We start from the raw sequence: 21,931 nt of genomic DNA, 5'->3' as shown, positions 1-21,931 counted from the left end.
ATGATGCCTGAACACGGCACCTTAAGTAGAGCCATGATGCAAATAAGTTAAGGATTTTTAGGCATAGGTTTCGTGTTTCGTTGATACACTTATTAAATTTTTAATTTTAATTAATTTCGTTGCAAAGTGATTCGCAAGTTGGATAAAGGTATCGTTAGGTTTATGTAAAATTCCGTGGAAAAAGGTACCGATTGGCACTTAGTAATTTGAACTTCATTAATATCGAGTAATTTACGTTTAGGGATCGACTCGCAATTAATTTGCAATTTCCACGGCCCGATAATTAGAACCGTAAAACGAATATATTAATCCGCTGTTGGCATTTTGCTTCAGGAAGCTGCAATTTACACGATCACGATCCATGGAATTGAAAATTATCGCGCAGGTGTCTCTCCTCTTTAATCGAAATTTACAATAATTCGATTTAGAAGAGAAAAATATTTTTTCTGCAAATGATACGGTTATTGGAAATGAAGAGCATGCAGCTGTTATTATCGCTCGCTGTTGCGTTTAATAAAAATAAAAGTATACATTTTCGTGACAGCTCTCGTTCAGCAATTAATGATAAAGTTCGCTGAAACTTTTCCTAGAATCACGCTGCAGTTCACACGACCCTAATTATTAAAGTAATATTAACTTTTTTGAGCGATATAAATTATCGAAGCGATATTAATTTTCTCCAGCAGTATAAATTATAATAGCGTTATTAACTTTTTCGAAGACACGAATTATTAAAATTAATTTCGTGGAAAAGCATATAAAATAATTTTATTTCTCATTTTAAAAGTAAATGAATCTATTTTTACTCATTTATATACTCATGCTTTTCTTTTTTTATTTTAGCATAAAAGGTTTCACCAAGTTTAAAAAAATATAAGAAAAGCTTCCAATTTTTGTTTTCACATAGCGAAAAAATTTTTGAGGGCGAGTTAATCTTTTGGGGAAACACGAATTATTAAAATTAATTTCGTGGAAAAGCACAAATCATTAAAACGTTCATTTTTTCGAGTAATATAAATTATTACAGCGATATTTACACTAAATAACGAATAAGAAACAATAACTATATTAAAAATAAGTACAGCAAGTACTGTAAGTGGAATATTCAAATAAAATAATTATATTTCTCATTTTAAAAGTAAATAATTCTATTTTCTCATTTATATACTCATGCTTTTCTTTTTTTATTTTAGTATAAAAGCTTTCACCAAGTTCAAAAGAATATAAGAAAAGCTTCCAATTTTTGTTTTCACATAGCGAAAAAAATATTCGGGGGTGAGATAATCTCTGGGAGTAAAATAAATAAATTATTAAAATTATTATTATTAAAATTAACTATTAATTTAAAAAATTATTATTATTATTACTATTATTACTATCAAAATTAATGATTAATTATTATAAATTATTAAAACCATACATAAATTATTGGAAATGCTGCGAATTATCAAGCAGGTGCGAATTTTTCGAACAAACGCCGCGATTTATTCAGAATTCCGGGGAATTCCGTGTATCCCGTCTAACTTGGAACAAGGGGAATGAATTTTCGTTTCTCCTCGAAACGAATTCGTCGTCTAATTGCGAACTCGAAGGTGGTCGAAATTATTTTCGGTAATTTCGCTAATTACCAGCAACGCGCAGCGGCGTAGCGCTTCCCATTCTCGCGTGGTGAAAAACAAACGAATTAACTCGGTTTTTACGACGAATTCCTTCGCGTTGTACGTCGTCCTCTCCACGGTCGCGTTATCAGTTAATCGCCCAACATAATTGAATATGGTAGCGTAATGCAGTTAGGTTTTATTGCGCGGAAGAATTTTGTAGCCGGGACAAAAGGGGGATTTCATTCGTGCGAAACTACCGAGGCATTCGTTTTGCTCAACTATCTTTACTGCCTCATCTTCCGGGTGGATTTAATTACGACGCGTTTCCGCCCTAGGGTTTCAACTCTTCCCGAGCAACGTAGTTCGCGGCTTGCTAGATACGGATCTGCATGTATCGCCTTCGATTTCGGTGAAATCGCACGGAATTTCCTACCTTTTCGATGCAATTTAATTCCAAAAATTTTCGTTCCTCCGCTATTTATGGGCGAATAATTTTCTGCAATGTTGTAACAGCTTTTGGGGCAAGAGAGAGAGAAAGCGTTGGATGAGGGTGGCTAAACTTTACGAAGAGAGATTTGCCGGTGAATTCAGCTCTCCGAGGGAGCTTAAGTTAATTACTTTCGGTCGTGTTGAATTTGGAAAACGAGAGTTCACTTGGACGAGTGTGTAATTTTTTGGAATATTATAATGGCTTTGGAGCAAAGGAGAACGTTGGACCAGTGTAACTGAACTTTACATAGACAGATTTAATTCGGAAATTAACTCTTTCAAGGAGCAGAAATTAATTATTTTCAGGCGCCTTGTATTTTGAAGATAAAACGAATATGAAATTTTTTGGAAGTGTAATCCGTGGCTTAACCCTTTGCACTCGAGAGGCACTCTTCAGTCGCCGTTTGACAAAATTTCGAAGCACGATATTCATTGATATGTCAAATTTAAGATAACGTAACGGTGTGCGAGGTATCGAAATCAAATAATTCTACGTGTTAATTATTACACGACTTCTTATTTACCGTTGACAAAAATATCGTCAGCTTTATAGCAGAAAATCTTTGAACTCCTACTCTTCTTTAGCCAAAAAATCCTCGAGTGCAAAGGGTTAATATTACACACGAATATATACTGTGTATATTGCTCTCGATTTTGGTCGAGCTGAATGGAGCATTGTGCATTTTTGAATTCATTGAAGCGAATATATAATTGTTTCTTTTTTAATATTATAACGAAGTTGGGGGAAAAGAATATTGAACGAAGTAGTTGAAGTTTACAAAGAGAAATTTGGTTGGGAATTTAGTTCTTGCAGGCAGCTCAAAGTTGAATCACTTTAAGTCGTATTGAATTTAAAAAAGGAGAGCTCACTTGGATGAATGTATCATTGTTTCGAATACAGTTCACGGCTTAATAAATAGGGATCTGCATTGTATCGAGTAATTTTGAATTTTATGTAATATTGCTGGGAAATATTTCAGAAAATTTTATGAAGTAATAATTTTTCAGAGAATTTTGTATCATTTTATTACATTTTCAAAGAAGAATAATTTATACAATTGTATAGGAAAAAAGTCCTACAAGGTAATAATTTTTCACAGAATTATATCATTTTATTCAATTTTTCAAGGAAAAATAATTTATGCAATTCTATACGAAATAGATTATATAAGACGAATTTTACAAATTTTTTTATTTCAAGTCTCATTCAATTTCTGCATTATTCGGACCTAATTTCGAAGAAAAATTTTCCAAAATAACATCCCCCAACATTTTTCTTTTAATTACAACTTATTTCACGTTAACCCCGTAGAAGATTCTATATGAAAAAATTCCTGTATGGTAATAATTTTTCACAGAATTATATCATTTTATTCAATTTTTCAGAGAAAAATAATTTATGCAAATTCTAAACGAAATATCTATATATATAGATATATCAATCTATAAGATGAATTTTTACAAATATTTTACTTCAACTCACATCCAATTTTTGCATTATTCAGACCTAATTCCAAAGAAAAATTTTCCAAAATAATATTTCCCAAAATTTTTCTTTTAATTACAACTTATTTCACGTTAACCCCGTAGAAGATTCTATATGAGAAAAGTCCTGTAAGGTAATAACTTTTCACAGAATTATATCATTTTATTCAATTTTTCAGAGAAAAATAATTTATGCAAATTCTAAACGAAATATCTATATCTATAGATATATCAATCTATAAGATGAATGTTTACAAATATTTTACTTCAACTCACATCCAATTTTTGCATTATTCAGACCTAATTCCAAAGAAAAATTTTCCAAAATAACATCCCCAAAAATTTTTCTTTTAATTATAATTTATTTCACGTTAACCCTGTTCAAGATTTTTACACTTTTCGTATTACGTGTGTATTGTGTCCCTATTAATTTATGCATGCTCATAATTACGTGATCGTTTTTCGTTTTACCTATCTTTTGCCAGCTGTAAAATGTTTTACCAAGACTGTAAAATACAAATAAAATAAAATACAATAAAATAAAATAAAATAAAATAAAATCCTAAAATAGTCACCTGTAAATACACGATATTTCTATATATAGACATCAAAAGAGTGATCCAACTTACGAAAGTTTCCTTTCGTTTTTGACCCGAGAAAATTGGGAAAAAGATGGTGAAAATAAAAGCGGAAAATAATAATGAAGATAACAGGCACGTCCCTGACCTGCGGAGATTTAAACGAACGATAGCTATACGCCTCATGGGCTTTCGTTTCCTCTATCACGTTCTTCCGAGCTAACACGATCGAGAGGCGGTTGACAAGCGCGTTAAACCCACGTTGTACGACTGAACGTAAGCCAAACATTGACTGAATATTAATTAGAATCGGCGTGTTTGGGCAATAGTGTATCAACAGTCTATTCGAGCTCGAAGCGAACACGGTCTTGGAATACCTTATGAAACGCTCGATCGCGAACTGACCTCTCCTTTATATCCACCGATCTTTTGTATCCACTGACTTTATCGCGAAATTAAATTCTGTTTGCTCCTGGCACGCTAGGAAGAACCCGGCGGAATTAGAAACACGAAAAATCACTTACTCCTCACGGAGAGCTTCTTCCTTGGCTCGAGAATCGACGAAAATTTATACGTGTGATCGTCTTCTTCTTCGGGGATTCGAGGAACGAATTCGAATAGAATGTTTCTCGTCAGGTATAAAATTGGGAATTCTCGTAAATTCCAATTTTTGAATTTTTTCCCTGACTCACGAGTGCACGGAAATATTCTTTTGCGAGGGAAGTTTTATTTATTTGCTAGATTGTTTCTAGATATTCATTGAATATATGTTTGTCGTACAATGTAAACTTCAAAATTATTGGAAATATCTGTAATTCTTGTAATTATCTTTTCGAGATCTTCAAGAAATTTGAGGAATTTTTATAAATTTCTACAATTTTTCAGCTGTTTGAATGACTGTTCAATGATTGGTTAAAAATACTCTTCTGTGAGTAAATTAAAATTTAATTTATAATTTTATTTAATTACAAAACTCTTGGAAAAATCTGGAAATATTGTAATTATCTTTTCGAGATCTTCAAGAAATGTCAGGAATTTTTATAAATTTCTATAATTTTTCAGCTGTTTGAATGACTTCAATGATTGCTCAAAAATACTCTTCTGTGAGTAAATTAAAATTTGATTTATAATTTTCTTTAGTTCCAAAACTCTTGGAAAAATCTGAAAGTATTGTAATTATCTTTTCGAGATCTTCAAGAAATTTCAGGAATTTTTATAAATTTCTATAATTTTTCAGCTGTTTCAATGACTTCAATGATTGCTCAAAAATACTCTTCTGTGAGTAAATTAAAATTTGATTTATAATTTTATTTAATTCTAAAATTCTTGGAAAAATCTGGAAATATTGTAATTATTTCTTCGAGATCTTCAAAATATTTGTGGAATTTTTATAAATTTCTATAATTTTTCAGCTGTTTGAATAACTGTTCAATGATTGCTCAAAAATACTCTTCTATGAGTAAATTAAAATTTGATTTATAATTTTATTTAATTCCAAAATTCTTGGAAAAATCTGGAAGTATTGTAATTATTTCTTCGAGATCTTCAAAATATTTGTGGAATTTTTATAAATTTCTATAATTTTTCAGCTATTTGAATAACTGTTCAATGATTGCTGAAAAATACTCTTCTGTGAGTAAATTAAAATTTGATATATAATTTTATTTTCTTCGTATCAATTGGAATAACGTAGATTTATCGTTAAATCTGAATCTCAAAAATTTTTGAAAATTTTTATAATTGTTTGAATCACCGTTTAATCATTAGTCAAAAGTTTTCCTTCGCGAATGAATTCGAATATTCTATTAATCTTTTAGAACAACAAATTTTGTTTATTTTTGTTAAAGGACTCATGGAACAAGTGTTTGACTCGATATTTCCAAGCATCGATTGTTATTTGAATAAAATTTACATTGCCTCGCGATTTGAAATTCGTTTATGAATAATGCATTAAACGATGTATCAAAGCTTGTTACATCAAGTTCGAATAACATTCATAAATAAGGAAAAATTCGAACGAGAGATTCGAGCGAAAATCCGTTGATCCGTTGCTTTGCCGGATAAAAATAAATTTCTCCATTGACACCAGCGAAGCGTTGTTCCCTCCAGTGATGATAAGTTGCAGTGTGAGTTACGATACATTAAAACACCAATTTGCTATAGTATATTAAACTACGGCTTGTTAAATTACGCTAAATTACAAGAAAGCATTTACGATAGTAATTACAACGAATCGTTTAAAAAGCTCTTACAAAACTCTCGAGGAGCAGTAAAAGCGTTAAGGCACGGACTGCGTTACCTCTCAATTACTACCTAATCACCCCACTTAATACACTAACCTTGAATCACTGTATTCGATCTACCTAGCGAGTCTAGCATTACCAAAATGTCTACCCACAGTCGCCAAGCTCTCAAACGTGGGATTCATAAATCATTCATAAATCATTCATAAATCACTCGGTCGATCAACATCACCAAAGTAGACTCTATTTTCCAATAGACATAGGAGATCTATTAGGTTGTTGCACGTGAAGTGGTCGATTTTAGAAACAAACGATATTTAACAGTGGTCTGCTTATGGCATTTATCATAAATTTATTTCAATTTTGAAGCTACTGTATTTTTGTTAACTATTTTATTGCGAAATGAAACGTGAAAGATAATGTACTAATCTTTAGAGATGATTTTCTACTATACTTCACATTTACCAAAAAATATATTTATTATTTCGTGACAATATTCATCGTGATATATTTTAAATCGAGAATTTTGTATACTAATAGCCAAGAACTATTAAAAATAGTTAATATTACAAATTACTTTTTAAATATATAGTTACCAAACAATATAGATTTGAGAATTTTATTTCATTATTTAAATAATACAAAATTCACGTTTCCATCCATTTTTTACTACCCCCTATATTTTTTAAAAATTGTATTTCTCTTAGTATAAAATATAATAACCCAAACCTAATTTAAACCAATTCTTGTCAATACTAAAATTTACAGAGAATTCAAAATGCAGTTGTTAAAAATATATAACTCTTAATGGCATAATTAATGCTGAATTTTACAGAGATAAAACTACATCAATTTTTAAGGGTTCATTAGAAAGAGAAAACTTTACCTTATAACTTCAGAGTAAAACGAATCTTGATAAAAATTTTCCAAGACCTATAGAGTCCTCTGAATTCGTAAAATCTTTTACAAAGAAAGCTACCTTTATTTCTTCCTCAGGTGTGTTGAAATAAAATATATTTAAAAAATCAATTTAAAAGTATGAAAGTACAAGATTCATTCTTTAAAATCAGCCTAAGTAGACTGTTATATGACATCTTCCAACGAAGTTATAGTTACTCAAAGATGGACAATATTTCCATTCGTGAAAAGATCCTCTAATCTCATTGACGAGTGTGCTTATTTGTTTCCACAATATATTTAATTACTCATTATAGCTCAAAATTACAGACCCAATTGTAGCTATATAAAACACAGGAATTCCAAAGAGATTACTTCAAGTAGCCACTAAAAGATGAACAATTTTTCCATTCCTGAAAAGATCCTCTAATCTCATAAACGAGTGTGCCTATTTGTCCCCACAATACATTTAATTACTCATCACAGACCGAAATTACAGACCCAATTGTAGCTATACAAAACACAGGAATTCCAAAGAGTCCACTTCAAGTAGCCACTAAAAGATGGGCAATTTTTCCATCCCTGAAAAGATCCTCTAATCTCATAAACGAGTGTGCTTACTTATCCTCACGATACATTTAACCCTTTGCACTCGACGATATTTTGGCTAGAGAAGGGTAGAAATTCAAAGATTTTCCACTAAAAAACTGACGATACTTATTTCAGCAGTAAATAAAGAATTGTATAATTATTTGATTTCGATACCTCGTACACTGTTACATTACATTAAATTTTGATTAATTTTAATTTACTCGACGACGACTTTTTCGTTACAGAAAAATAGTCATTCGAAGACTTTCTGTCATCGAGTCGACGATATTTTTCAAATGGTAAATGAGAAATCACATGCAAATTAAGACGTGGAATTATTTTTCTTCGACATTCCACACATCGTTAGGTAATTTTAAATTTGATATATTAATTAACGTCGATCTTCAGAATCTGATTAAATAGTGACTGAGAGTCACCTCTCGAGTGCAAAGGGTTAATTACTCGTTACAGACGCAATAGTAGTCATAGAATAGAAAAGAATTCCAGAGACTAAGAGACCACTTCACCAGCAACGACTCGATAAATCCCCGAAAAATCTCTGATAAAACCAACATCACAGGAATCCCCTAGGTAGAGACCCAGAGTACGAAAACAGGAAGAATCCCGACTCACCTCTCTCTCTGCGCGCTGGAGCAAGGCACCAGTATCTTGCCCATGCTGTTCAGCTTCCCTTTGGGATCGCACAGGTTCCCGGACGACTGGGTTCTGCGGCCGGTGAGGCCTTTCCCGTTGTGTCGACTCAAATTCGAGCCCATGGTCGGCCGTTCGTTCTCGAGCTGAGCCTCGGTCGTCCCCTCGGCGGCGTTCACGGCATTTCCGGGCGTGTTCTCCTTGTTCGGCCAGTCGAGGTACTCGTCTACGTCCTTGGCATTGACCTTGCAGGATAAGGCCGGGATTGGCGGCGCCGGGCGTGTGCGCTTGCTGCCAGGCTGCAGCTGGGGCCGGCAGCCTTTACGACGGTTGCTCGGCGATTCGCTGCTCAACGAAAGCCTCTGCACTTTCCAGCTGTCCTGACCTCCGCTCGCCGGAGGCACGGTTACGACTTCCTCGCCTGTAACAATGACGCAATTCCGTTTTACACGCTGCTCTGTGACGCGAGCTGACGTTCAAGGTCCGAAGATACCGGGGCTGGCCTGACCGCTAGTGGAGGACCGTTAGAGGTGCTTGCTTTTAGGGGTTCGCGTGGAGAGTAGCATTGCAGTTTTAGGTGCGAATGGAGAGACAGGTGTGACGAGTGATTGCTGAGTCGAATTAGAATTCCGTGATTCGTTGACAGTGCAGAATTAGAAATTTGGCAAGAGTGCTTGTGGATGACCGGAGTATTTGAAAATAGGATTACATGTTTTTGCGTGAGGGAAGATTATTGTTAGGGATTGTCTAGTTTGCGAATGATGTGGATTTTTAAAATAGGTGAATAATTGTCAAATTGAAGTATTAAAAATTGAGGAACACCTGAGCACTTGTAAATAGGATTAGATATTTCCTAGTGAGGGAAGATTATTGTTAAGAACTGTCTAGTTTGCGAATGATGTGGACATGAGACTTCGATGTGGATTTTTAAAATAGGTGAATAATTGTCAAATTGAAGTATTAAACATTGAGGAACACCTGAGCACTTGTAAATAGGATTAGATATTTCTTGGTGAGGGAGGATTACTATTAGGAAGTGCCTAGTTTGCGAATATGTACTTGATGTGCGAATGATGGACTTGGTACTTTAGTGTGGATTTCTAAAACAGGCGAATAATTGGGAATTGGGGTATTAAACATTGAGGAACATTTGAGCACTTGAAAATAGGATTAGGTGTTTCTATGTATGGGAGAATTGTTGGTAGAAAGTGTATGGTTTGCGAATGATGTGCTTGATGTGCGAATGATGGACTTGGTACTTTAGTATGGATTTCTAAAACAGACGAATAATTGTCAAATTGAAGTATTAAAAATTGAGGAACACCTGGACACTTGTAAATAGGATTAGATATTTCCTGGTGAGGGAGGATTAATGTTAGGAAGTGCCTAGTTTGCGAATGATGGACTTGGTACTTTAATATGGATTTCTAAAACAGGCGAATAATTGGGAATTGGGTTATTAAACATTAAGGAACATCTGAACACTTGAAAATAGGATTAGGTGTTTCTATGTATGAGAGAATTGTTGGTAGGGAGTGTATGGTTTGCGAATGATGTACTTGATGTGCGAATGATGGACTTGTTACTTTAGTATGGATTTCTAAAACAGGCGAATAATAGTGAAATTGAAGTATTAAAAATTGAGGAACACCTGGACACTTGTAAATAGGATTAGATATTTCCTGGTGAGGGAGGATTATTGTTAGGGAGTGTCTAGTTTGCGAATGATGTGGACATGGGACTTTGGTGTGGATTTATAAGACAAGTAAACAATTGTGAAATTAGAGTATTAAAAATTGGGGAACACCTGAGCACCTGAAAATAGGATCAGATGTTTCTATGTAAGGGAGAATTGTTGGTAGGGAGTGTATAGTTTGTGAATGATACGCAGTTTTAAAACAGGCGAATAATTGTGAAGTTATGCCCTATAGCTATTCTCATTTCTTAGATGCTAAGCAACAATTTAATTATCCACTAAAATTAATACTATTATCAATTAAAAACCTCCTGCCAGATGTCCAATGAATTTCGGATATTGAAACTTAAATATGAATATACATTAATAAGAGTATCAAAAATTGAGGAACACCTAAGCACTTGAGAATGGGATTAGATGTTTCTATGCAAGAGAGAATTGTTGGTAAGGAGTGTATGATTTGTGAATGATATGCAGTGTTAAAACAGGCGAATAATAGTGAAATTAGAGTATTAAAAGCAAAGGAAGACTTGAGTATTTGAAAATAGGATTACATATTTCTGTGTGAGGAATAATTGTTGGGAAATCGCATAATTTGGGATTTTCTTGTGGATTTCTAAACCTGGTAAATAATTGTGAAATTACAATATTAATTAAGGAGGAAGACGTGAGCACTTGAGGGTAGAATTAGCTGTTTACGCGCGAGGGAAAATTGTTGGAAGATTGCATAACTTAGGACTCTGTTGTGTACTTCTAAAACAGGTGAATAATTGTGAACTTACAATATTAAATAAGGAAGAAGACGTGAGCACTTGAGAGTAAAATTAACTGTTCATACGTGAGGGAAAATTGTTATTCGAAGATAGCATAATCTGGGACTTTGGTGTGGGTTTTTGAAACAAGTAAATAATTGTGAATTTAGAGTATCTGAGAATGCAGGGAGACCTTAATTAAATTAATTAATTAAATTAAGGTTGGACGTTTTGCTGTGAATGAGGAAGGTTTGAGGGATGATAGTGGAAAAGAATAGATAATTTAAGAATGAGGATTCTAGAAGAATGTCCATGCAGTCCAATTGACTATGACTTTCAAATTTTAAAGAAATTAGGGTTAAATAGGGTTTCTAAAATTAGGATTACACATTTATCTATTGTGTAACACTTACTAGAAGACAGTTTGACTCACAGATTACATGAAAATCGGAATTCGTTGAGAATGTTCACGTAAACAGACCGGTAGTAAGTTCCCAGTGTTAGAGGAAAGATGAGAAGTACTTGATTAGACGTTTGGATGTGACAAATGATAGTAGTGCAGGTCGTGTGATTTATAGACGAGGTAGAAATGATTGATTCATAGAGGAAGACTGATCGTCAGCTATCAGCATTAGAGACAAGGGCAAGAAATAACTACGTATTTGAGATCAGAATTGGACATTTATGTCTGAGGCTTGTCATGTGTGCAAAAGAGATCGTGTGACTTGTAGACGATGTGGAAAGGAAATATGGTACAGACGTCTGCAGCTATACCGAGTTCAACGAGAATTGGCAGGAAATTTAAACAAAAAGAGTCACGTGATCGATGCTGCGGACGTAGATAAGTGGTTGCAGAATGTGGATGCTCAGGGTCGACTTTTAGTGGTCGTAAACGGGGACCCTTGCGTACAAGGCCAGCTAAAATATCCTTGAAATGTTCGATGTGACGCTTGGATCAGCTGAATCCAGGTCTGATGTTTGAAATATTTTTATGTTACATGTCCTACATTTATATTTCAGTGCTTATTCCATTAACACGTTGCTATCGGCAAATTTCTCTAATGGGAGTATCAGTTAATTTTCCGCCAATATCGTGTGAGTCTCGTGGTAAGGGAGTCGGGTCAAACACGAGTATCACGTGTGAGAGACGTGGTAAGGGAATCGGGTCAAACACGAGTGTCACGTGTGAGAGACGTGGTAAGGGAATCGGGTCAAACACAAATGTCACGTGTAAGAGACGTGGTGAGAGACGTGGAAGCATACTTATCACTCAGTATAGGTGATGCGGTGATGAACGTGTTAATTCTCGTTGAACCGAGTACAGTGCCTATGAATCTCAAGTATAACTGTTAACCGGAAGAACTGGGTACTCGTGATTAGAATTGCTCTTCCAGCTGTGAATGGATAGAGAAATACCATGCATGATTATAGCATAATTATTCTCCGATTTGTGAAATACCTATGTGGGAATGGGAATTTCACGAGAACGTTTATAACCAACGATTGATCATAAATTTCTGCGAGTATCTGAAATTAGGATGGGAAAGAATCGCGTGCGGCCACCCAAGTGGCTTTTAGTTAAACATGACCGAACGAATCATGGGAATAACTGCGTAGTTTGTCTAAAGTGGGTGAAAGAGATCGGAAAATACGTAAAGGGAGAATGCACGAGTCTACGTGCGCATTTGTATGATAGTATGGCAGTGTGCATGCGTGGGGTAGCGGTTGAATGGAACTGAGAGTGAGAGTTGTCGAGGTGCTTGCGTTCTGAAGTTACTTTGTCTTGTCGAGTGATATAATTGTATCCAGTTGCTTATCTAAGTACTGCTTTGATACACTATTTGCTTTTATATGCTTTTACCCACGATTTTTATTTTTATATGTTTTAGATACGAGACTATTAGCAGTGAGGGGGACTCGAAGCTGACGATGAAGACTTGCATGAAGGGGTGAGTGGGTTAATACAATTTGAATTAACTTGATCAAAAATACCATGTGCTTCACACTGTGCTTGGTAATTTTTAATATTTTATTTCATTAATACGATATATATTCGTATATATCGTATTAACCCTTAACGCTAAGGCACCCTATTCCAAATGTATTTTTGAAAATTTATTTTTTATATTATTTCTGAGAAGAATAAAGATGGTTTCTAATGACTTTATTATTATTATTTACACGTCATTGCAGCATTTAAAATCTGACACTTAAAAATTTGCAAGTCGAAGTATTGTGAGAATAAGTTGGAGTTCCCAGTCGATATTCAGAATTAAAAGTCAGAATTAAAAGGGTTAAAATTATATGCATATGCAATATTATTAATATATGTATTTAGGCTCCTTTTTCTTAACAAAAGGAGTTAAAATTCTACAGATATTTATTTATTTATTTAATAATAATTTACAGGTAGTAGGACCAATTAGTGTACATCAGTTTGTTAGAGACAGAAAGAATACAGGTTATGTATGATACAAATGACGATATAGCCGATATAAACAATTTGCTCAGAGATTTAAGATCTGGTTTTCAAACGAAGAAATGCTATTGCCAAAAAATTGAAGGTTTGATGAGAAATTGTTTGCGAGAATCCATATTCTATTGACAGAGTCTACTGATTCAAGTCGTGCAGTATTATGCTGGTCAGATATAAAGATATGAAAGTCTCTTAAATTTTTTAAAGGAGCATGAAAATTAATGAAAGATAATAATTCTGGACTGCGTGTAATAGCGTTTTGGATAATTTGCATATTAAATAATCGGGAGTGAAAAATAACAACTATCGAACACTAACTATGGAAAAATTAGGTTTTCAAATAACGTTAATTGAAATTACTTTAATAAGGGATAGATATTAACCTTTTGCACTCGAGAGGCGAATTTAGTCACCATTAGATAAAATTTCGAAGATCGATATTAATTAATATGTCAAATTGAAGATAATGTAACGGTGTGCGAGCTATCGAAATCAAATAATTCTACGTGTTAATTATTATATTAATTTCTTATTTATTACTAATTTTCTTATTTATTATTTATTACTGATTTCTTATTTATTGCTAAAAGAAATATCGACAGCTTTATAGCAAAAATCTTTGAACTCACTCATTTTTAGCCAAAAGATCGTCGAGTGCAAAGGGTTAAACAATAATATTTTAAATTCCATATTTACTTGAAAGCTATAAATTATCAATGAAGCTGCGGACTTATTTAGCATAAATTCGCGAGTATCATTGCAAGAATATTTCACGTCAGTAACAGTGCGCTGATTGTTCTTCGCAATCTGTTTCGTTGGTATCAAACTCATTTGGAGCTTGAATGGATCTGGATCATAGCCAGCATTTCGATAGGGTCATCGGAGTATGTCGAAGGCTTAATTCGTGCTAAAACTGTTTCTTGCTTTATTGTTTCTGCGTTCCCTTTTATATGCACCATGCAACTAAACTCGAAAAGAAAATCCACTAATTACTTAGTGTTTTATTAATTTCATTAATTTCATTGATTTCGTTAATTTCATTATCGAAAGTACGTTTAATTTAATTTTCTTCGCAAAAATATCCACTCTTATTAATTATTAATTCACTTTTAAAACGAGTTCGCGATGTACGTGGTTAATTATATTTTCAAATGAAATTTTTCTTACTCATAAATTATTCGCCGTGGTAAACTATGGAATGCGTTTAGTATATAAATTGCTACAAGGTAGTTATTAATTATAATTTTTCTCCTGGATTTTTACTCTTGTCGTGATTACGATGATTCAATTATTCATCACGGAAATGATGATTTCGATTGAAAAATATGCGCATTGTTTCCCCCGCGAGTTATACTTTCGTTAATATTTTTGTAAAAATGCAACGAGCCTTTTACATCGAAACACGCGGTGAACGTTCACTCGAATCAGTCCATAAAGCGATGAAAATGTTCTCTTTTGATTTTTATAACGCAAATTGTACAGCGTAGTAATTTAAACAGAATTGGAATTGGAAAAACTGCAATTTAATAACAGCAATCTTCCTCGCAATTAGGAGCTCTATTAACGAAAGCGAGCAAGTTTCTAATTATCAAAAAACACACAGGCACACGCAGAGTCTGTGATAATTATATTCCGTTTGAAAAAGTCGAAGCTCGAAATATATTATTCAACGCGAAGGAGAAGCATATCGAGATAAATTAATTATTCAACTTTCTTTAATGGCGCCATTCTCATTTGGCACAGCTCACATGAAGGTAAACGTTTTAACGAGGTGCCGCCAGTAGGCGTAGCAGAGATTTTTCATTTTCGTCTAAAAAGGTAAAGGAATCGTTGCGAAAACTGAGGGACAAAAAGAAACGAAATGAAAAGCGCAAAGAATGATATAATTATTCCAAGGAAGCCCTGGAATTATAAAAACGATGCATTTAGCCAGAATTAAAAGGGAATTTTATTTCGTGTCTATAATTTATGCATTTCACAGAATAATTTTAATAAGGTCGGATTTTAAACGAGTACAAATTTTACGTTTGAATTATATTTTAGAATCCACGAATTTTACTATTCTATATTAATTATCATTGCTATATATTCTTTTTCAATCCTTTTTTTATTTTATTATTGAAATATAACGATTATTTCGTGCAATGGCTGTATTATTATTTTATTAGCATAAAATTGATTGGTCAAAAATAATCGTATAAAGAAAACTCGAATTTATTATAAATATAGAAGGATATAATTTCTTTTCAAAATTCGTACAGTTGGTTCAATGAAACATTGAAGTCGTAAATTAAATAATTAAGAAGCAACGATTAGAATTAATATAGCCTATAATAATATTTAATTCGAATATTTGTAATTGTCAAAAAGTACTGTTAAGTTTAATACGTTTAATAATTAAATAATTTTTTAAAAATATGCCACGAAAAATATAATAGTTTTTTTAAAACTTACCACGAAGGAGAATAGAATTCCAACTTGACATGGTGCAACCCTAGGCACGAGTTTATTACCTTTCCTATACATCTCAAGTTCATGCTCGAACGCTTGGAACACGTCTGACCGATCTTACGATCTCATTGTTTCAACTGTACCTAATTTCGTATTGCACGGTCGATACGGTAGATCGCTACAAATTCAATAATACCTAGCTTCGAGTCAAGACATAAAGTGACTGCAATCTGGGACCATATTTGTACGTTTATCTGATCGAGTGGTTTCTAGAGACATGATCGATGAAAGTAGACACAATATAATACTTATATATAAGTCCACGATAAATTAATATCGAAGGCATTCGGTGAAGTTAGTTCCTGGAACTGATGCAGATAGTAGCTGACGCTAAAGTGGGCAGAAATTTGGACACTTACGCGGGCAGTGCTTACGTCTATCAAATAAGAAATATCGAGAGGCAAAATCACAATTTACATTTGATTAAACATTTTTTGGGAGTATAATAAAATGTCCTCGAAAAGTAAAGAAAGTCTTTCAATTTTTACCTTGATGTACAGATTTTATGATCAGGTCTTCGATAATATAATCATCGATGATATCCAAGTATCGTATAATTTGTACTACGGTTATCAAAAAGCTGAAAATCATATTAGCAATGCTTTAGTAATTTAGTAATTTTTTCTATTCAACTTAGATATATTGAAAACAATTTTTGGAAATGTCACCAAAATCCAGTTACTTAGCAACTTTGTATAAATTTACCCTGATTTTGATTTACCCACCGACGAAATTTCAATAACAAAAAACCTGTATTTTCCCACATAAAAATTGATCAAGTATCGCAATATTCCTATTTCTGCAAAAGAAATTAACTATACTATATAACCATAATATGTAACTATATATAATTAAATATACTATATATATCATAGTTTATATAAATATATAAATACAAGTTATACAAGTATATAAACTATGCTATATATAGGATATAGTTAATACACTATACTACATCAACTATACCCTGAGAGTACCTTCGAATGTATCAAAAAATTGTAGAAAAAAATGCACAAAAGAAGTCACCCCGAACAATTCGACCAAGAAACCACGGTCATCCTTCGCACCGATGCATATAGCTATTCTCAGCGCGATTGAATTAAGCGACTCGAGCCACGTTTAACGAGAGAACGCCGCAACTGAGGACTCTGAACGCGGCAGAAAACAATGGGATTCCTTGTTCCGTTGGAGCGTTTAAGGGCGCGCGGCGCGCGCATAACTCTGAACGTTGCGTTTATCGGGCCCGATTCATAGGCGTCGCACGGCAATGCGGCGGGATACTAATATCCCGGCGCACGAACCTCGTTGCATAACTGTATTATTAATGACAGAAGCGCGCGTACGCACGTGCGCGCAAGCGAAACCATGCATTCATCGAACGAAGCTGAATCGAAAACAGCGTCTGCTCGTTTGCTGCTTCTGTATGGGGGGACTGTTGATTCGACAAAGGAATCGTCGGTGTTTCAAGAATAATTCTCTCTACGGAAGTGTACCTGACGCGTTTCAGTCGATTTTTCACTGACTTTTTATTGTTTCATGGCGCAGTGAAAAATCCTTTTTCATTGTAAATAGGAAATTTAGTAATTAATCTAGTAATTAGTGTACACGTATAAAGTATGTTTTACGTGTTTGTGATTCAATCATTTATTTTTATTATTTACATTTATTTTCGTATATTTTGTTTTATAAATTTTCACTTTATTTTTTAAGGATTTTTATATTATACTTTTTGTATTTTGTGTCTTGTGTATTTATATTTATCTTTATATTTTTAGTATCGTGTTTGTATTTATTTATTTTATAGGGGTATTTGTTATTTCGCAGTTATTATTATTCTTAATTAACGCAGAATTATAATTTAGAAAATTAGGATAATTTGAAGACTTATATGCAAGTAGCTTCAAATGGAAAGCTGGTACTTCAATAATGGCACTCTTGTGACCATAAATGGTGCAGAAATATTTTGCACGATAATTATGCTCGGCATATTATTCAACCTGTAATATTTTCGTTTTCCAAATATTTTCGAATACACTAATATATTCTCCACTTTTGGAGAATACATATTTTTATATATATTTTTCTTCAAGTGCTATACAGAATAAATGAAACAAAAATTCTTCGTAATAGGATTGATTTTTAGAAAAGAATTAGATTTTTATTCGATCTTCTTTAAAGAAATTTCATCAAAATTGGCCACAAATGGTACTTTTATCTATTTTTATTTCCAATTGTAATTTTATTAATTTCCATTTCAATTGAAATTCGAAATTATAACAAATAGTAGAGAATTAATTCTACATATGGTCACCTAACAAACTCAATAAATGGTCCCAATATATTTTTTACATTTTTATCTTCTCTAAATGGTAACTTCAAAATTCTTCGATTGTCATATTATGTAATTTTCAATTTCCATCGCGAATGTTTAAAAAAATGAAACTCATTTATTTTTTTGAGGTAACCTTGCTGCCTATCCTCATTCTAAGCTCCTGTGTACCGCTTAACTCATGCGTAACCCATTTGTCCATTTTCTTTGCTTTTCCTATTCGAGCCAAGTGATGAATAATGGTCGAATGGCTTGCCTTCATTCGGAACGCTATTTCTCCTGCTATTTACTGTGGATTATTTTCAGTAATATTTCATACAACATTACTGTCGATGGCATTTTTCGGTCCTCCTCCTCGTTCATTTCCGAATAAAAAATCACCAGCCTTGAATTTTACGTACTAACATCGAACAATTTGAACATTTATATAACCTCGGCCAAATGCACGATTTATGTTTGCAACTTTATGCTCGCGGCAACAATTGCGACGATATTTCCAGGTTAAATGCTTTTAGAAAAATCACGCGAAAATTCTCATTATTTATGATCCATGACGAAATTTCAATATTTTTATAATACATTTCATTCCAAAATTTTGGTAGACATATATTATAAAAAATTTCTTTTCGTATAGCGTGATTTATAGTAATTTATTGGATGGTATTGGTCCATCGAATGAGATTTAAAAGATCACATGAATATTCTAATTATTTATGTTGTTGGTATACATATATTATACAAAATTTCTTTTTGTGTAGCGTAATTTATAATAATTTATTGGATGGTATTGGTTCATGGAATGAGATATAAAAAAAATCGCACGAATATTTAAATTTTTTATGACTGATGACGAAATTTAAATATTTTTATAATACATTTTATTTAAAATTTTGGTAGACATACGTTATAAAAAATTTCTTATTGTATACCGTGATTTATAGTAATTTATTGAATAGTATTGGTCCATTAAATGAGATTTAAAAAAATCCCATGAATATCCCGATTATTTGTGACTGATGACGAAATTAAAATATTTTTATAATACATTTTATTTAAAATTTTGGTAGACGTATATTATAAAAAATTTCTTTTTGTATACCGCGATTTATAGTAATTTATTGAATAGCATTGGTCCATCAAATGAGATTTAAAAAAGTCCCATGAATATTCCGACTATGTGTGATTGATGACTGATGAATAGGTATATATTGCAAAAATTTTCTTCTACGCATTATAGTTGATAATTTATTGCTTGGTATTGATCCATCAAATTCACATTGCAGGAATATTACATTTAAGAAATTGTTAGAATCGACTACTATTTCTTCTGCTAATCTACTAGTACTTATAATACTTCTTTGTACGATTTACTGCGTATTTCCTGTTTGCAAATGTTCGAATGCAAGAATAACTTTCTCTCCGAGTTGCTCCTTGCTCGTATTTTCATCATGCAACATAAATGAGACGTGGTTTCATAAACATTTATTACATTCGATCCAGCAGAATTATTATAGCTATTTAAAACCATTTTAACATTTTTATCGCCATTTCAAACTGTTGAACATTCTTTCTTATCGACTCTTTGTTATCCAAACCATCCATTTCTGTTTTTATTTCCACGTACCATTTATTATTCCTTGCATTAAACCACGTGCAGCATAAATTTTTGAATTTCGAATTTTAAACGTGGAACATAAATTTTTTAATTCTCAACTTTTGGGAGTAGAACATAAATCTTTGAATTTTGAAAATTCCGATTCTTTTAAAACAGGTTTATAGTCTCATCGTCATTTTTCATTCACGTGGGCAAGTTTTAAATAAAACATATGTGTCACAAACGCAAAATTTCTAAGCTTCCATAGGCGTCCTCCGTGTCACAAACGCAAAATTTCTAAGCGCCCATAGGCGCTCTTCGTGCCACAAACATAAAATTTCTAAGCTCCCATAGGCGTCCTCCGTGTCACAAACGCAAAATTTTTAAGCGCCCATAGGCGTCCTCCGTATCACAAACGCAAAATTTCTAAGCTTCCATAGGCGTCCTCCGTGTCACAAACGCAAAATTTCTAAGCGCCTATAGGCGCTCTTCGTGCCACAAACGCAAAATTTTTAAGCGCCCATAGGCGTCCTCCGTATCACAAACGCAAAATTTCTAAGCTTCCATAGGCGTCCTCCGTGTCACAAACGCAAAATTTCTAAGCGCCCATAGGCGTCCTTCGTGCCACAAACGCAAAATTTCTAAGCGCCCATAGGCGTCCTTCGTGTCACAAACGCATAATTTCTAAGAGCCCATAGGCGCCCATAATAGTCAAGGGGTTAAAAACGATTTTCAGTTTGAGATATTTGCTAATTTATTTCAAGGATTTGTTCAGTCAAGTGAAGATGGAAGACTATTTTTACCTAGTTTCTCGAATCTGATGTATCGTACATTTGCTAAAAGAGAGACGTTGCCTCGATTTAGCAAATCACTTCGCAATTTCAAGTTTCAGTTTGACTTCCGGTGCTCTCGCAAGTTTATGACACGTCATTCAGAAATGGGAAGAAACTTCCGAGTGCTGTAAATTCCAATTAGAAACTAGGACTTTCTATAAGTAATTTAATTAAGCGACATCTAAAAACAAAGAAAGATTAACCGACTTCGAGCTCTGAAAATAACAAAACATCGAGATAATCTTCTCCGATAAAAATCTTTCGATTATACCACTTTCGTAAATTTTTCTCGACAATTTCCAGTTATGCGAATTAGGCGAAAATATGAAAATTGTTTAACAGAGAATTCTATACGAGCGAGTGGAGACTTAATTGAGCATGTTTCGCAACACTGTACCACGTTTGCTATGCCAATATAATTAAACAGAAACCAACACAGCTATTTACATGAAATTTTCGAATCAAGACACAATTATCTCTCTTTTCTCAGATTTAATCGTCGGCGAATAATATTCGTATCTCGAAATCTTGTTAAAAAATCATTCGAATAATTCTTCAGGTTTCATAAAATATTTCAACAACGCTCATTACGTTGTAATTTATTTCCACGATTAAATATTTCGCTTAATTGCTCGTGTACATATCTTTTTTCAATTTATTTCCATGAATAATGAACCGAAAAATAATATAAACTCTTTGTCGTGAAGAAACCAGCGTATTTCGTATTTGTTAATTAAAAGAAACGGATGGCGATAACGCTTCTATTTCTAGATTAATAACAGTAACGTTGTGAGACTTGTGTACTCGGCTTCATGAAAATAGAGCAGAATCAGCTCATTAGAAAGTACATCGTGTAATTAAGTCCGTAATGTAGAAACTGAATTGTGCTCGCTGCTCATTTCGCAAGCCTAATCTTAGATCGAACAGAAAAATTAATGCCGTTCACACGGTAGAGTTTCATTTTGTATCAGAAATTAGGTGAACCTAATTTTCTTATTACACCTTAATTAATATTGTACAGTTACCGATTATTCCAGTCAATGAACTTCGTATTCACCGTACAATCCGTTCTATTACGCGATACCGGCTTTCAATTGATGTATTTCATACTGTTTGATGTTATTTCAACAGGAAACAGAGTAAAATTAACCCTTTGCACTCGAGAGGTGACTCTCAGTCACCGTTTGCTTCGATGCTATAACTCA

At 33.3% G+C, this 21,931-nt stretch overlaps 1 protein-coding gene across 1 annotated transcript in view; it reads right to left on the bottom strand.

Annotated features, from left to right (window-relative positions):
• The window catches only part of LOC108553633 (uncharacterized), a gene marked incomplete at its 5' end in the record, with an annotated part of 107,820 nt that extends 98,864 nt beyond the window's left edge, over positions 1 to 8,956 (bottom strand). The window contains one exon of the mRNA XM_017908619.1: positions 8,518 to 8,956. Coding sequence (XP_017764108.1) covers positions 8,518 to 8,956 — 439 coding nt within the window. The remainder of the gene's footprint in view (positions 1 to 8,517) is intronic.
• Between the last annotated feature and the right edge of the window lie 12,975 nt (positions 8,957 to 21,931).

This window comes from Eufriesea mexicana, unplaced genomic scaffold, assembly GCF_001483705.2.
Source record: "Eufriesea mexicana isolate 0111107269 unplaced genomic scaffold, ASM148370v2 scaffold11475, whole genome shotgun sequence".
Taxonomy (NCBI): domain Eukaryota; kingdom Metazoa; phylum Arthropoda; class Insecta; order Hymenoptera; family Apidae; genus Eufriesea; species Eufriesea mexicana.
This window is presented reverse-complemented; position numbering and strand designations above follow the sequence as displayed.